Source organism: Patagioenas fasciata, chromosome 26 (genome assembly GCF_037038585.1).
Source record: "Patagioenas fasciata isolate bPatFas1 chromosome 26, bPatFas1.hap1, whole genome shotgun sequence".
Classification (NCBI taxonomy): Eukaryota; Metazoa; Chordata; class Aves; order Columbiformes; family Columbidae; genus Patagioenas; species Patagioenas fasciata.
The window spans coordinates 5,358,139-5,374,170 of NC_092545.1; the positions used below are offsets into that span (position 1 = coordinate 5,358,139).

The 16,032-nt window shown below is 44.7% G+C and overlaps 1 protein-coding gene across 7 annotated transcripts in view; it reads right to left on the minus strand.

The window, feature by feature from the left end:
- Positions 1-16,032, minus strand: part of DOCK5 (dedicator of cytokinesis 5) — a 98,854-nt gene that overhangs the window by 53,085 nt on the left and 29,737 nt on the right. For 3 of the 7 annotated variants that reach the window (XR_011735883.1, XR_011735884.1, XM_065856545.2), the window contains exons 1-2: positions 15,287-15,474; positions 428-511 (exon numbers count right to left, since the gene is read on the minus strand). Coding sequence is in view for 5 of the 7 variants with exons in the window: in XM_065856545.2 (XP_065712617.1) it covers positions 428-511; positions 15,287-15,329 (127 nt within the window). In the remaining 2 variants the exon portion in view is untranslated. Of the gene's footprint in view, positions 1-427; positions 512-15,286; positions 15,475-15,966; positions 15,989-16,032 lie in introns of those variants that run through there. The other 4 variants (XM_071799462.1, XM_071799461.1, XM_071799463.1 and 1 more) reach the window with 2 other exon arrangements.

Genomic DNA, 16,032 nt, shown 5'->3' on the forward strand with positions numbered 1-16,032 from the left:
CACCATGGGGGGACTGCACTGGATGAGATTTCCAGGTCCCTTCCAACCCCTGACATTCTGGGATTCTGTGACCACACAACTGTACCTGTGCTTGGCCGGGCACGGGAGGAGCCAAAGTCAACAGGTGTGGTGTGAACACAGGAATGAACAGTCACGAGTGTTTCTTTGTCCTGCAGCGTTACTGAAATCTTACCTTGGCAAACCCTGCCAGGAACAGCGTTGATACGATCGCCACTTCTCTATTTTTCATACCTTTTTAAAAGTCAAGTGCATCGAGCAAACACTACACAGCAAGCTTCGCACTTTCGTGCATATCAGAAGTCGAAAATCTAGATCTGAAATGTGTGTTACTTAAAAACACCTCTTGATTTGTTATATTTACTTTCAAAAATGACCGCAAAGTACTTGGAAGTGATTCGCAACCTACCTTCATACATCTCCAAAATGTGAACGGTGTCACCGACTTGCAATGAGAGCTCCACATCTCGGGCAGCATCGTAATTGTAGATGGCTAAAAAGGGAGAAGAGAGAGATGAAAAACACCACCATGAAAGCTGGAAGATCATCAGATTTCGAAATCTGGCATCGTAGCACCTGTCAAAGGCAGAATATTATTTTGAAAAAGCACTATGAAGTTATAAAGCTAATCTGTGTATATAATACATGTGTTACATACTTTTCCAATGTATTTCCATATTCTATCATCAGTTCCTGCAAGGAGAAAACACCATTCTTAACAGAGTCTGTCGTTTACATTTAAGCATGTGGATTTGTGACACTATATTAAGAATCTGCATCTTCCCACTTCACTGACAACCTGCCCAGCAAAGGTCACTGTTACCCAGGCAGAGGTTATGGATCAATTAGGGAATTGTCATTTGTTATTAGTGTTTCAGAGGACTGATTGCAATGCAGCACTCACAGGCACCACCAAAACAACATCAACTGGATGGCCTAAGAAAAAATGCCGCTATTCCCTATTAAACACCTCAGACTATTCGCCACCAAAGGCTCTTTCCAGACAAGAACCGATCTTAGCACGAAAACTTGAGATTCTCTGCAGATCTAATCCCCACCAAAGACAAAGCTAATCTGAAGGTTGATCGGATTCCCAGTGGGAATAGGATTAAGTCCAGAAGCCCACGCTGCTAAACTGCCTTCACAAAGCGTAATTTGAATTTGCTTTCAAACAAAGCAAAAAAAACCCCATAAAGCAATCAGGAAAACGCTTCGCTATGGTGCAATGAATTGATCGGCCAAATCAGAACAGACCACTCCTGTAGCAAAATGAGGTGATTTATTTATGTATGTGAAAGTCTGGTTTAAGTACGAACCACATCTTAAACGCAACGCAATATTCTCACACGTGTAAGTGTCGTATTTAATTCTCCAAATCTGTTCCCCAAGGAAACGCATTAGGGAAGGAAGCACAACGTTTATTTTTATAACGAAGGCAAATAAATCATGCAAACATTTTCAGGGGGCTTTGGGAAAATTCTTCAGAGGGTTTGTGTTTGAAGAACTCGCTCTGAAGAATAAACAAATAAATAAAAAACGGAGCTCCTGTGTCAGGAAATTCGCATCGAATGCCCATCATTCCCATCAGGATGAGGGAGAAGATGAAAATTGCCTCCTGGCGAGGGTCCAGCATAAACAAATGACTGTGGCTTACCGCACCGGAAATTATCTCACATATTCTAGTTTTCTTTAAAATATTGTCACTATAAATAATCCACCAGCAGTAGGCAAGTGATGTGAACTCCCTGTAGTATCTGAAACAGACCCTGGTCACCAACAGATACTTATTTTACAGCGTTTGCTCATGGTGGCGCTGATTCACGGCACCCACAGCATCAGGGCTGCACGGCCAGGATGTCTTCAATCTATTCCACTGGTTTCCAGAGGGTTATAGGAATGCAACTGGACTTTTGCTCCTTGGGCACTGGTTGCTTTGACATCCAGTTTCCTCTCTCTCATCTGACTGGTGACCTGGATATTCAGTTTGGACACCTAAAAGGCCCCAGAATAGGCCCAAAAGTAAAACTCCCATCAATAGTTTTGCAGAACAATTTGGATAATGTTGATGACCAACAACAAACACGAAGCTACACAGGAGTAGATCAGAGTAACCCATTAAGAACTACCTTGTATTGACAGACACTAAGATCATAAATTGATGCAAAAACTGGTTAATATTATACGTGATTCAGTTAAAAAGAAATCTTTCTGCCAGATATAGAAAATAATTCCGCAAGGGTTTACAGAGGTCGGCATAAAGGTGCAATGCCTGATGTCTATGGACATTAATAATGCGAGAGCACTGTCAAGATTTAAAGCAGAGGGTCTCAGCCCTTGTCTATCTTGGCTGATTATATCCTGCCTACTGCAGTTTCCTCCTGTGGTGACAGTTGGACCAACTGCCTCATTTTCTGCCTTAAAACACTGCTTGGGATTCCCGTTTAGTTCTGATTCCCTGTTTAGAAACAGCGTGCGTGCTTACCCGTATAGGGATTCCTATGTACAGCTTCTAGATGCCTTGGGTTCCTTTGGGACAAACGGACATTATATGAATACCAGGCTGGATTTTTCCATAAATTGCTGCTTTAGCTCCAGACAAAAGCAGCCGGAGCGGCAGCGGGTGTCTAACGGAAAGGTGGGTGGGCACCACACAAGCCTCTCTTTTGAGAACGCAGTTAATTCCAAACCAAAGAGCGCAACAGCCACAAGAAGAGGGAGAACTGACCACTGCAGTTCCCTCAAAGATCACAACAACCACAAGAGAGAGAATGAAACGTCGCAGTTCCCTTCCCTGCTTTACCAGAAGGGTTTCAGATCCCAATGTGCAGCACTCACAAGCCAAAGGAACACGATTCTGCCACTGTGCATCACCCAAGATTTGCAGTATCTTGCTTTGCTAGACTGAATTAAACAAGAACGCTGGGTCACGGTATATAAAATCTGGTTCTGCGCAAGGTTATAAAAGACAAATTGCTGGCATATTTTCCCTGGGAGATTTACTGTTTGAAAATGATGCTTCCTGCCGCTTGAAGTCAGTCCTGTCCCGAACAGCCCATCTGCAGCTATTTGAACTGCTGAGCCTATTCGCATTGTGTGTATTTAATCTGACCTCGATCAGACTTGAAAGAGAACGGGAGCTTCGCATAACAAACATGGTCACGGGATGATAAAATAAAAACCCTTCACATAAAACCCTGACAGAGCAGCAAGAAAGGAAGAAAGGGAAAAAACGCAAAGACTTTTGTCCCCAAATTTGCAGGAATATCTGAAGTTGTCTTTTTGCTTCAAGTTAAACTTCAGCTGAGATTTTTGTCCTTTGAAATACACTTTAGAATGGTGATCTTGTTCCTTTTCTCATCTGAATGAAAAGTAGCACTGAAGTTTAGCAAATTTAATCTAAAGAGGCAGGGGTGGAAAACGTGATCCGTAAGACGGAGATACTGGGCTTGTTTTAATGAGCATATTCTTTGAGCATAACTAGAAGCAATGTATCATATTATTTAATTTACAGTCCCCCACTTTGACTGTTTCAGAAATGTTTTTAAAACAGCCTATGAAATTCATTAAGAGGGAAGGTCAGAGGAGTCAACACCAGGGCTGGTTTCAAAAGGGCAACAGATAACTCCGTGAGCGGTGACAGCAGCCAGAGCAATGGAGGTGCAGATAAGGAGAAGCAATTTTCATGCTTCAGGGCAGAAGGTGATTCCTCAACACGGGTCGGGCCGGAACTCCACAGGCATTGCACAACGGGGCGCGCACGCTGCGTGTTGGGGATACACGCTATGTCCTGAAGCATCACGCAAGTCACCAGCAGAGACAAGGACGGCAGGAACGGTAAAGCAAGCTGCCATAGTCTGGGCTTTCCAAGGCCCTGACTAACAGCTGACAGAGCGGGGACTTCCTGAGAAGGCAGAGTTTGGTGTGGGCTGGCACACGGCATGATTGTGATGGGAAGAGTTTCGTTATGTCACTCCCTCCAGTTGCACGAAGACGGATGATTAATCACAGCGCACATTCCTGATCAGTGAGACATCCAACAGCGGCACTTAAAGCAGCGCGAAGCCTCAATGTCAAGCATGAAAATGAGAAACACAACTATATTAAAACAAAACAAAAGACGTTTTGAAAACCCACAAAGCTTCACTTCGTCCAGGAGCCCTGGGAGAGGCCTTAATTTGCAAGAGGTTTGTCGGCAACTCGAGCCTCACCGAGTTCTTAGTGAAAGCAGGGGGTGTTTGGGCGTGTTTCCATATCAGGCTTTTCTCTCCTGTGCCTACCAACAGCATTCATTTGGAAGGGAGGTGATGGTGCGGGCAGCTCTGATGCCACAAGCACATCTGGCTGCTCTTTAAAGACGCCTTGCACATCTGGACAAGTGATGTCCGGCACTAACGCAGTGTCTGCCACCACCGCCACACAGCAGACAGGCAGCAGTTGTTCCTTTTGCATGCAGAGAAACTGAGGACAGAAAACCTGCATGTTGCATCTGCAGCACAGTGAAAGATGAAAACCAAATATCAATTCCTAGACCCATGCTAACCACACCATAGCTCATTTTCAAGATTGTTCTAAAAGGGAAGCTCAGCTAAAACGTCCAAAACTCAAGGGAATGCGGCAGAAGCTGTCACACACTATTTTGTGTGTAATTCACGGCAGAACGATATGGAAAACTTTCCTCAACAACTTCTTTAAACGCATATGATACGCGGATTATTGGCCTGGAAAACACGGGCGCTGCAAGATCCGTTATCTCCAACTCACTGGAAATAAGCAGCCCTCCGCCCATTCTGCACACGATAACCGCTGCCAAATGCCATCTCCCACTCCTGCGAATCCTGCGCTGGCCACTGTCTGATGGGAGAGGGCTGTGCTTGCTGCCTCGGAACAAAGAATCACATTCAGCGCTGCTCAAACAACCAGACTTCAGCTCATTACATCTTTCAAGAGTCAGAAACTATTGTACGGAAACAGAAGTATGTGCTTTTATGCTGCAACAGCCCTGTGTTAAGAAATGGCATTTATGTCGGACAACCCCATTTGGAGAAGCCTGGTATGCTATCTGTTGCCAAGATATAACCAAAAATACAGTGGCTTTATTTAAAAAACAAGGAACTGCCCAAGGAATTAATTCTTAATAGGAACAAAGGCTTTTTGATGTTTGAGCAGAAACGTTCTTGTAACTTCCCAGGAATTTGTGTCTGAAAAATTGAGAATAGCATAATTAAGATTTATATGTCAGACTAGTTAAAAAAAAAAAGTAAGTCATGGTTCAACAGCGTGAAACACGTCCATTAACTCCTTGTTATGAAGAATATTGCTGCTCCTGAACTGGTTGATGATGACGTTCACTCTCAATTCTACAAAGTTCCAAGTGACTGCTTATTATTTTGAATGCAAATAATCCAGAATAACAGGATTGCATGGATGGAAATGCTTTAATTACCAGCCATCGTTAGACTTCAGAGTCGAACATCTAATGAGCTAGAGGTGGACCCTGAACATCTTGAGTACTTACTGTTTGAGGTTGACCACAGGAATACACTTGGAAGGACTTTTACTTCCCCTTGTGTCCTGCACAACCACTCTTGATCAAACTCATTTCCTAATTTGGGACTGGGGAAGATTTTCTCTTTCAGTCTTGCTATCAAATTTAGATATTCCCGTGTCTCCATTGTAGACTGGATCAGATTTTAGGATCAATGGTTTAATCTCCCAAAGCTTGCTTTAGAAATAAAGCAACTTCCCGACCTCAGCCCACGGGAATACGGATCCAGCCAGATCACCTCATGGTCTCTTATGCTTTAAACCCTACAGACTAAAACCACAGTGAGTTCCACAACAATGCTCTGGAGCAAGTGGCAGAGCCAGTGACAAATTAGCCCGTGTATTTTAATTAGAGCTGCTCAGTAGATTCAGATCAGGCAAACTGAGATGATTCAGAACTGCTGAAGCATGAGACAGACTGATTATAAAGGAAAAAGAAATAATCTCCATCTTTTCATCTCTGCAGAATTCCCATTAGTCACTTCCCCCTCAAATACTTATTGCTAAGTGTTTATACCACAGTAGCTGTACGAAAATAAAGGAGATTCTGTTCTCAGAGTGCATCTATACAGGGCAGAGACCCACATCCCAAAGATACACTGATGTGGACAGCAGCAATAATGTCACCACGGCGTCAGGTGTTTCATCTCTTCCTAACTGTGCTCGGGTAGAAACCGCCCGAGTGCAGCTGCTTCTGCGATCTGAACCACACACACACTCTGTTCTATCTTACAGACATACAGAAATTGTTAGCTGTTTCATTTTCTTCACTAGGCTCTCTACTCTCGTTTATTATTTTCACTAGAAAGGGCCCTTAGGGATTTTAAGCTCAGATAAATAATTAATCTACATTAGCTGTCTCAGTTTATGTCTGGAGTAAGAGGGAGCCAATGGAGGAATAAATCAGTACTAGCAGTGTAAGAGCCAACCTGCTCCTGAATATACTACACCCAGCTTAACTCAGCATCAAAACAGAAAAAGGGAAGATAAAATAACAAAGCCTTAGCCACAGTGTAAAACACATTTAAGGCTTCCATCTGCTTCAGGTCTGGCTGGCTCAAACTAAACAACGTGTAATAGCAAGTCAATGTTCAAGTGGGATGAACAGATGCAGGAGAACCCAGCTCGGAACTCACGTGCCAAAAGCAGCTTCCAAGTGCAAAAAGATGACGACGCACTGGAAGGTGGTTCTTGATGTAATGGTTCCTGGAAGATCTTGTGCTTTCATCGAGCAAACCTTCAGTAGACAGAGAAGACAAGAAGCCAGTGGCAGCACATTGCCGCTCCTGTTTTCTGATTAATTCTGGGCAGCACAGAGCTGGCTCCTGCAGGAAAGGTGCAGCAGTAGCCACCAATACAGTTGTTACTACTGCACTACACAGAAACCTCAGGTCCTGGTGCTATCGAAGCTGCATCATTTACTAGTTCTAATTTCACAAAACACACCTACCTAGTCTAATTGCTTCATTTAGCAAGATACACATTCAAGTGCTTTCATCGTGACACAGTGACCTTCTCAACATGCAGGACACGAGATGAGGCTGCTCCTTTTCATCTACCGGTGAGGCCGCAAGAACCAGATACCATAATGACGGGCGCCTTATAGATCTTATTAGGTTAGAGGGTGCTTGATATTATTGTAAGGTGCATATCTTCCAAGCCCTGCAGGTTTATTTTGCCTCTTTGAAATCTGAGCAGTAACATCTACCCTGAATAGATAGTATTCTCCTGAAAACATATTAACGCATCGTCTTGTCCTTTACAGCAATCATTCTAACCTCATAACACTGTTTCAAACTATCATACGACCACAGAAATCAACAGTTTTGACACAGCTTTAGCTGAACTGGAGTCTGGTTTGTATCCAGGTTGGCCTATTGATATCAAGGAAATTCAATAAACGTAAAAAATATGATGCATTTATACTGTACATTTTGGAGAAATAGACTTGTGGTACTGCGGTACCTACATACCAATTTTAACAACTGCATACACCTACTAGAGGTCTGAAATCCAGTTTCCACAAAAGTAACCTCTGATTTCAAACGTTTCCACTTTATGGCCTGTGAAGAAACAGATACTTATTTACAGCACGCATACAATTGCAACTGAATTACACTAAGTCTGTCTGTAACCACCTTATATTCCTCCAAGCCTGCAAACCTGCAACTTGTGTTTGGATACAGGAAGTACAAGAGTGACTTCTGCAATGAAGTTTTCAAGCAGATTGGTAAAAGCAAAAAGGCAACCAAAACCATCACTTGATAAATTGGACTACTCAGCTAATTCCCAACTTGAAAGCGTGTGGCACTTTCAAAAGAATTAAGTGAATTTGCCACTGGCTTTAAATTACTGTCCTAGTTCTTACTGGGCAAAACATCAAAGGAAGTGAAAAGAAAACTTGGAAATACTACTGTACAGAGCTGTGTTACTAACTAATGAGTTTTGCCGTGTGCATTACTTCCAGAGGGAGCGAGGGTGGAGATGAGAGGAGCTCAAACGAGTCGAACACTTGAGCACAGAGTCCAAGATGCCTGCGGGCCAGTCTTCACCACAGAGTTCACTCCAGTTAAACCTCCAGCGCCGTCTCTTGGCACCACCGCACCTACACGGATCCACGCTCATAGACCCGCAGAGAATCTGAAGCCGAGGGACCCCATTGCATGAGCTGCAAACGCAGCCCATCGGAATTACAGCCATGAGTTTTCATACCAGTGTTCTCAGGCCTCCAGCACCTTCCCCGCTCCATCCGTGTGCAGGAGGAGACAGACAAGCTCTCCACTTTCATCCATCCAGCTGCTGCATTTTGAGAAGCCTGGGATATGCTGCCAAAAAACACTTTACCACCTCTATACAAACCAGTGCTTGAGCTAATGCATGCTGCAGGGCTCACACAAGGAGAATTTTGATATTCATAACCATAGAGGTTTCAACTGGCCTCTGCACCTCCAGTCCTTCTTCAACACGGGCTTTGGAGCAGACTCTTCTCCCATAATGGATGCCTGTGGTTTCATTGATTCACATTTGCAAAATGACACGAGCCTCAGTCAGGAACTGGCATTGCACAGCCACTTTCACATTTCCAGAGACCTTTCATTCCAAAGCATTTTTATCTTGCCTCCTATCTCAGGTAACAAGCAAACAGGGGAATGGTGCTGAAATGAAGAACCGGAGATCTTGGCTGGGAACTCAGGGTCTTACTCAGGATGGAAAAATACAAAAGCCAAACAGGAATATCGATCCCTTTCTTGTCAAGATAAAGAACAAGCTAATCCCAAATTTGTAGCAAGCAGATTAGTTTTAATTAAACTGCACAAGATGCAAGGAGATAAAGAATTTGGAAGCGTGTACCACGCGCTGCAGCCTTCCCTTCCTTTTCTAGAGCTCACATTGAGCTCCATCTCCGCATCCTGAAGTCCCCACACTGTCAGTGCAATGAGAATGGAAGCGCTGCAAGAATCAGGTCTCTAATATTAAAGCTAGTTGCTCTTGCATTTAAAAAAATAGAGGAAAAAAGCACACTCTTTCAGAACTAATTGGCCACTATTTGCCCGTATTAGAACTTCAGAGCTGAAGTTATGAACTGTTTTAATTATTACTGAGGATCAAAGTACCAAGCTTTCCCAAGAGCAGAAAACTATTATTATCTCCATGGTATCTCAATGAACTTTTTGCCCGGATTCAGCACTTTCCACAATGAAGTTCACTTTTACTGGGGCAACTCCTCCGAAAATGTGACCGTATCAGCCACGGGCAAAGCTCCAAGAAGCTGCCAGGACAATTCATGCTTTACCCCACACTCCCCTCTGTCCCTGGGACACCCTCCCAGGAGCTACAATCTGTCCCCAAAAGACATTTCTATCATTAAACCAACCAGTCCAACTCGCACTCTGTAACATCTGCAGTTTTTGAAGGCAATCATGACCTGGCCATCTAGAAAGCTGGTTAGTAATTCGTATTTATGGTCCACTTTTATTAGGATGTGTTTCCTGGCAAATGCACCAAAATTCACTACAGTATTTTAGGCAATAAATCATAAGTTAAATGCATTAGATCTGAAAACATAGTTTCATTTTGGTAGCACGGGGATAAACGCATTCATGGCTTTGGACTAAGGTAGTTTGAAGCTTGGCCACGGCTGTGTCTTTAATACACCAGCATAAATAGGATGTCTTTCCCCTAGCAGCACCAACTGAAAGAAATGCCCTACCAGTCAAGTTAAACGCAAGTGGATTATTCCACATTTATTGCTTCTTGATCAATATCCTATTAAGTTTCTTCAGTTTGTGAACTTTCATTATTTTAATTTCCGTTGTTCCCACCTGCGTTGGTGCCAGCAAATACGGTCTCACACCAAACGAACCACAAGAACGTGCCAGAGACCGGTGTGAATCCAGAACTGGTGGAACCTGGTGCTTCCAGCCTCAACACCTCTGAGCAATTAGACACAAAGCTAATGAGCAGGAGCCAGCTCAGCCAAACCTCCATGAGCAGTTCTGGATCCCTCAGGAGAGGATTTGGAGCCTCCAGAAAGGAACGTGATTGTTAGTAAGATCAATCCTATGATAGTCCATAAACATCAGGACTGCTGGGGATGCTTCAAGGTGGATACCCAAGAGCCAAAGTCACACGGCACTTCTAGAAATATTGCTTTTCAAAGTAAGAGTAAGAAAAAGGATGGTTACAAGTCCTGTTTATGTCAGCAATGCCTTTGAAGTCCACAGGATTAGTTTCAGAGGGAATTACTTAAGGGGTCGAGTGGTAATCACCAAAAGTAAGAGAAGACAGACTTGGGCTAATATGGATTAACAAAAAATAGAAAGGACTATGGAAGTGAGAACTAGCACAGCCGGCTTTCACATCAAACAAACTGCAGACACAGCAATAAACACTGAGGAACTACATCAGAAAGAAAGTGTGGCTACCACTCTGAAGATTCTGAACTTTCGGCTGTCAACAATGCCAAGGCCTTTGGTTTGCCCTGTTCAAAGTGTTGTTAGCATTGCCACCAACACAACATTAGACGCATTATAACAAAGCAAACAGAGAGAAAAAATGAGTTATTCATAGAGTGCTTGCATTAATAGAGAGGAAGATGGTCACTTCTGCAACGGGAATGGGCTCCTCCATCCTCCTAGAGCCCCTGTAACAAACCTGCTGCACAACAGCTGACTCCAGTTCCAGTTAGAAGGGAAATCCAAGGCAAGGAACAAGCTGAAACAAATGTGAATTTACCTCTAATTTTACATGACGTTCAGCTATCAGTACTGTGAAACTCCTTTGACCACCAACTATTTTGAGACAACTTTGCACAAGACGTATCAGTTTTGAACATGAAGCCAAGACCTGATAGCCCAGTATATCACAAGGTATCCCAAATGAAACCATTAGTCAGAAAATCTGATTCTGCAGCACTCTCAGTTCCTCTCTGCTCCTCTGCATTGCTGCTCACATAAATCACAAATGGAGCTGGCAGGCACCGGTTTACATTTGAAGAATTACTGCCATTCCTAAGACATGACGCAGCTGATTGTAACTCAACCACCACATGGCATTTCAACAAAGTAAATACTTCTTCACGACAAGGAAAGTCCTTCATTTGGGTCCCTCCAGCAGGGAAAAATGTAATGGGTTTAAAAGGCCACCAGTTAGGGGTAATTACCTGTCAGTTTACAAACATATATATATATATATAAAAGAACCAACCAAAAAACCAACAAGGTAATAAGGCTAAGCTCAAATCAAGCCATCCCCTTCCAAAGAGCCACCTGTGTATCTGCAGACTCAAAATGCAAATGGGAAATCCTGCAATGGGATGTGAAGATGCATGGAGAGCTTGGGAATCAAAGCTGCCCGAAAGTTTCTCAGCCTTTCCCTCCCAGCTCCTCACCTTCAAAATGCACCAGATCAAACCGCTTTCCACAGAACGACCAAACTGCTTTCATTAGCTCCCCTTCAATCCAGTATTTTAAGACATTTTCTAAACAAAACAGGACTCTGGTTTTACTTAGAGACTACAAAGATTACAAATAATGTACTGAAATACCTCACTAACCAGCGGAGTTTTTGTGGGCTCACAATAGTATTTTAAGTTCTACATTTAACAATTTGGAGAGATCACAGACAACAAACACTGCCTGAGCTTCCACCTGCTCCTCCTAAGCCCACGATCACCATTTGTGGCTTTCAGTATTTGCTGAAAAGCCCCGAGTTCGTCGCTGGGTTGAAGCATTTTGCGGTACGTGAGCGGCCCATGGTGAACCTCACATCGCAGAGCTCTTCCCATAAAACTTCAGTTAATAATTCCTTTGTGGACTGGCCGAACAACAGGTACGTACATAGCTCAAACTACATAACCATCAACAAACACTTCACATCCTGTTAGTTCAAGAAGGTGACATATAAAGCGTGTGTGCACCTGAAGCATCGTTACAGTCACCTGGAAACCGTTCTGGCTAAAAACTCAGCGCTTTTCATTTCAGAATTGGTGCTGAGCCGGGTCAGTCCCTGTCCTGGGTCACCAGGCTGCTCCTGCCTGTAAGAAGGATCAGAAAAAGGGTTCTGAGAGCAAAATGGAACCGGTTCTCTCGTATTTGGTAATGAAACCATTAATATGGTCTTCTCCAGTCCACAAAGGACACTTGCACGCTAAGAACAGATGATGGGTAAAGAAAGAGCTGCTTTTAGTGTAACTCTTAACCTAAAGTTAAGGCAAGACCATGTTACTGCCAGCACATAAAGAAAACGATTACGTTGTTGATTCCTTATGGGCTAAGTTAATGACTTTAAAACAAGCAGATAATAAAAGTGACAAATGGTGGGGAGTCATTCTGGTACTCTTCCCTTCAGAGCATGCTCTTTGGACTGAAAAGCGTTGGCATGAAAGGCTTTCTGCAAATGACATGGTCTATGAGAGAAGTACCTGACCAAGAATGGGTCACTTCATTTAGTCTGGCGCTAGAACTGAAGAGCTTTCAAGGAAGATACACCAGGTAGTATCTTTCCTTCCCAAAGTAGAGGTGAAGCACGTTGCAAAGCAGCTCTGTGAGACCCAGAAGATCCTGGTGCTAAGAGAGGCGAGATGTTGCCCATCAGATGATCAGCAATGGTTCTGTCCCTTTACAAGGCTGAGGCTTCCAAAATCCCATCTGCTACTGGGTCCAAAGTACATTTCAAGTGAGAAAGAGCAAGCCATTTGTGCTTCCCTAAAAATGCCACAGTTTCCAATGTCGCACTCTCTGCCATGTCAAACTCAGCCCATGTGCCACCTGGATTATCCCCGCTAATGGCAGCGGGCTCCAGGTTTAACCACTGAGGACAGAACCAGAAGGCAGCAATTCAGTTTGAATGGACAATCGACAAATCTGTAGAATAACCCAGGAGATAAAACATCCCAAACTGAAATGCCAAAAAATCGGACAACTGACATTGAATCACATCATTTACTTCTTGGAATTTCTGACTGCGTTATGATTTACAGGGCCATGTTTAAAATAAATGCAAGTGGCTTTACATTCATTTCCAAGGCACAGATGACTAACAGCCACAATGTGTGTGTTCTTTCTGAAAGGAACGAACTTGCACCTTTAAGCTTCACAGCTATCAACCTACCCATGCTGCCAGTGAATGAAAGCTCTTACCATCTAACGGCCTGTATCATGCAAATCAGCGGTATTACCTCATTACAACCACCTTCATAACTAGTACTAATGGGGACCTTGGTTAGCAGGCAGACTAATGGCCCGGAGAAGCTCATGATTTCTTTTCCATCCTCATCATCTTCAAAGCACAAAATTGATGAGGACCGGTACCTGGAGCACAGCACGGGACGCAACTGTAGACAAAAAACCGTCGAGTCTGCAAAGATCAAATTGACAAAATCCCGATGCCATTAACGCCATGTATCAAACACCGCTTGACAAAGCTATTCACTGCAAAAATCGTTCTGTTTGCTGCCTGTCGATTAAACCTGTCAGTTCTGGTTGTGAATTAAATGCAAGAGCTGAAGCATCACAGGCTCTGTGTCAGATTGGTCCCTGTGTCTGCACACAGCTGTATGAGCATACAGGATTAAGGGGCTGCTTTCCATGAGCGCACTTTTGGTTTGGTAACATAAAGGCAAACGCAGCGTTTCCCTCCACCCCGCTTACTCACAGGCCGGTGCCCTTGCTGGCAGAGGAGCTGTCACAACCAGCAGCTGGCTCAGGCCAGCACAAAAAAACTCCCCGGAAGCCAATAAAAAAGGAAACGAGAGGAGTGCCTCTGATTCACCCCAGCGCCCAGGGCCATTCTGGAGGGAGAAGAGCATTGCTCAAAGCTGGGCTTGAAAAAACCCCACCATAATCTAGCACAGTCAATCACACCAGCATCATATAGTCTACTTCATAATAGCACCAAAATTTTTAAATTCCTGATGGTCAAAGTCATCTCACCAAGTCATACCTATATATAAATTCATATAAATAGCCTGGGCTGTTACCTACACAGCAAGAAACAAAGTTCAGGGCGTTCAATACACACCCTCCTGGTTACCAGAGCAGAACTTAGATAAGGTTGTGCTGCGTATGGTGTCTCTGAAGCTTGAGCCACAGCGAGAAACGCGCTGCCTCTCTGCAAAGGCGCTGGGAAATCCTGTAACTTACTTCAGTTCATTAAAAATGGTGCAGGATGAGGCTCTTCACCTTTAAACTCATGGACTGAACTTGAATAAACAACCTCATGGAAGCCAAGGCAATTAACACTTCGCAAGTATGAAATTATATTCTTTTCTCACATCAGGAAGTCCACAGCGAACTCAAGGGGCAAAGAAGATCAGTCTTCATTAAAACAAACTATCAGTTGTTTGTGTCATTAGTGGTTTCCCGCCTATTGTTCTCTGCCCAATTCTCACAAGCAACCTCAAAATTACGTCGTTTTCAACTTGTCAAACAAGAGAAGTAGAACTTATCAGCAACCCCACTGGTGACATTCCTCCTCGAGAAAAGCAAGCCAGCATTCAACTATCCCCTTTCAAAGGTAAAGAAGCAGTACAGAAGGCACAAGGTGTCAGTCAAGTTTTCACCATTCCTTGCCTTCCATCAAGATTTCCATCCCCTGCAAAGATGCCAGACACAGTCCTGAAATCACTCACTACAACCATCTCATCCTACCATTTCTTTTCCTATCCACATCTTCATTTTTGCTGCTGCGCTAGAGCGCTCCTCGCTATAAAACACGCTGGAGAGGCAAAATTACAATCAGTCCCGAACTTGCAGGATTGCAGAAACACAGAGCTCTGGGCGTGTGAGCCGGACACACACACACACCGCATCCTCTATCCCTAAGGGTTCAAAGAGTGAACGCTCACTGCGGAGAGGAGGAGAGGAGGAGAGGAGGAGAGGAGGAGAGGAGGAGAGGAGGAGAGGAGGAGAGGAGGAGAGGAGGAGAGGAGGAGAGGAGGAGAGGAGGAGAGGAGGAGAGGAGGAGAGGAGGAGAGGAGGAGAGGAGGAGAGGAGGAGAGGAGGAGAAGTGTGTGGAGCAGAAACGACTCAAGGGCATGCGAAAGAACCGATTCTAGACGGGGAAGCAAATGAACGCGCGGTGCAGAGAAGCCGGGGCCGCAGCGGAGCGCAACGGGGAGGGAGCGGAGGCTCCCGGGGGGGTCAGGACCGCAGGGCGGGGGGCGACACAAAGGCAGGACCGCAGGGAGGAGCACATGGGGCGGGGGGTCCGGGCTGGCACTCACCGACCCCGTACTTCTCCCGCTTGGTGGGGATCCAGCGGGCCATGGCGGCGGCTCCCCGGCCGGGTTGTGCCGGGCTCAGCGCGGCCGCTCGCCCAGCGCCGCCCCGCCGAGCCCGGCCCGCTCCGCCATGGCTCCCAAACTTCCCGGCAGCCGCCCAACTTTCCTGCCTCCCCCGCCGCGCCGAGCGGAGGAGAAGGAGGGACGAGGAGGGAGGAAAAAGAGGGAGGGAAGCGGCTCGTCCCCGCCCCGGCGGGGATCACCTGCTCCCGGGCCCGCCCGCCCCGCGGAACCGACCCGCAAGGTGCTAATGGGACACGGGGGAGACGCGAACACTATCGGGAAGGGGGCAGCTACGGTTAATGGTTCTTATTATCGCTACTGATGTATAAACACGCACACGTTTTCCCACTGTTAGTATACTTTTTTTTTTTTTAAAGTAACTCATTAATAACTAAGAAAACAAAAGGGTTTTAAAAGTTAAAGAAAAGCAAACTTCTTTAAGAAGTAGTGTGGTGTCATGTCAAGGCAGCTGGGCACTCTGATGTGCGAGCCACGCCTCCAGATAAAGGTAGGGGCCTTAAAATACTAAATAATACCATGTAAAAGCAGGGTATGCCAAATATAACTCTTAGAAGAGCAGATGGTAAAATATATATAATAAATATAAATAAAATATAAACCGTCCATAATTAGATTTTCAAATCTTAGGTGTTCCTGCTCCGGTGGGGGGATTGGACTGGATGATC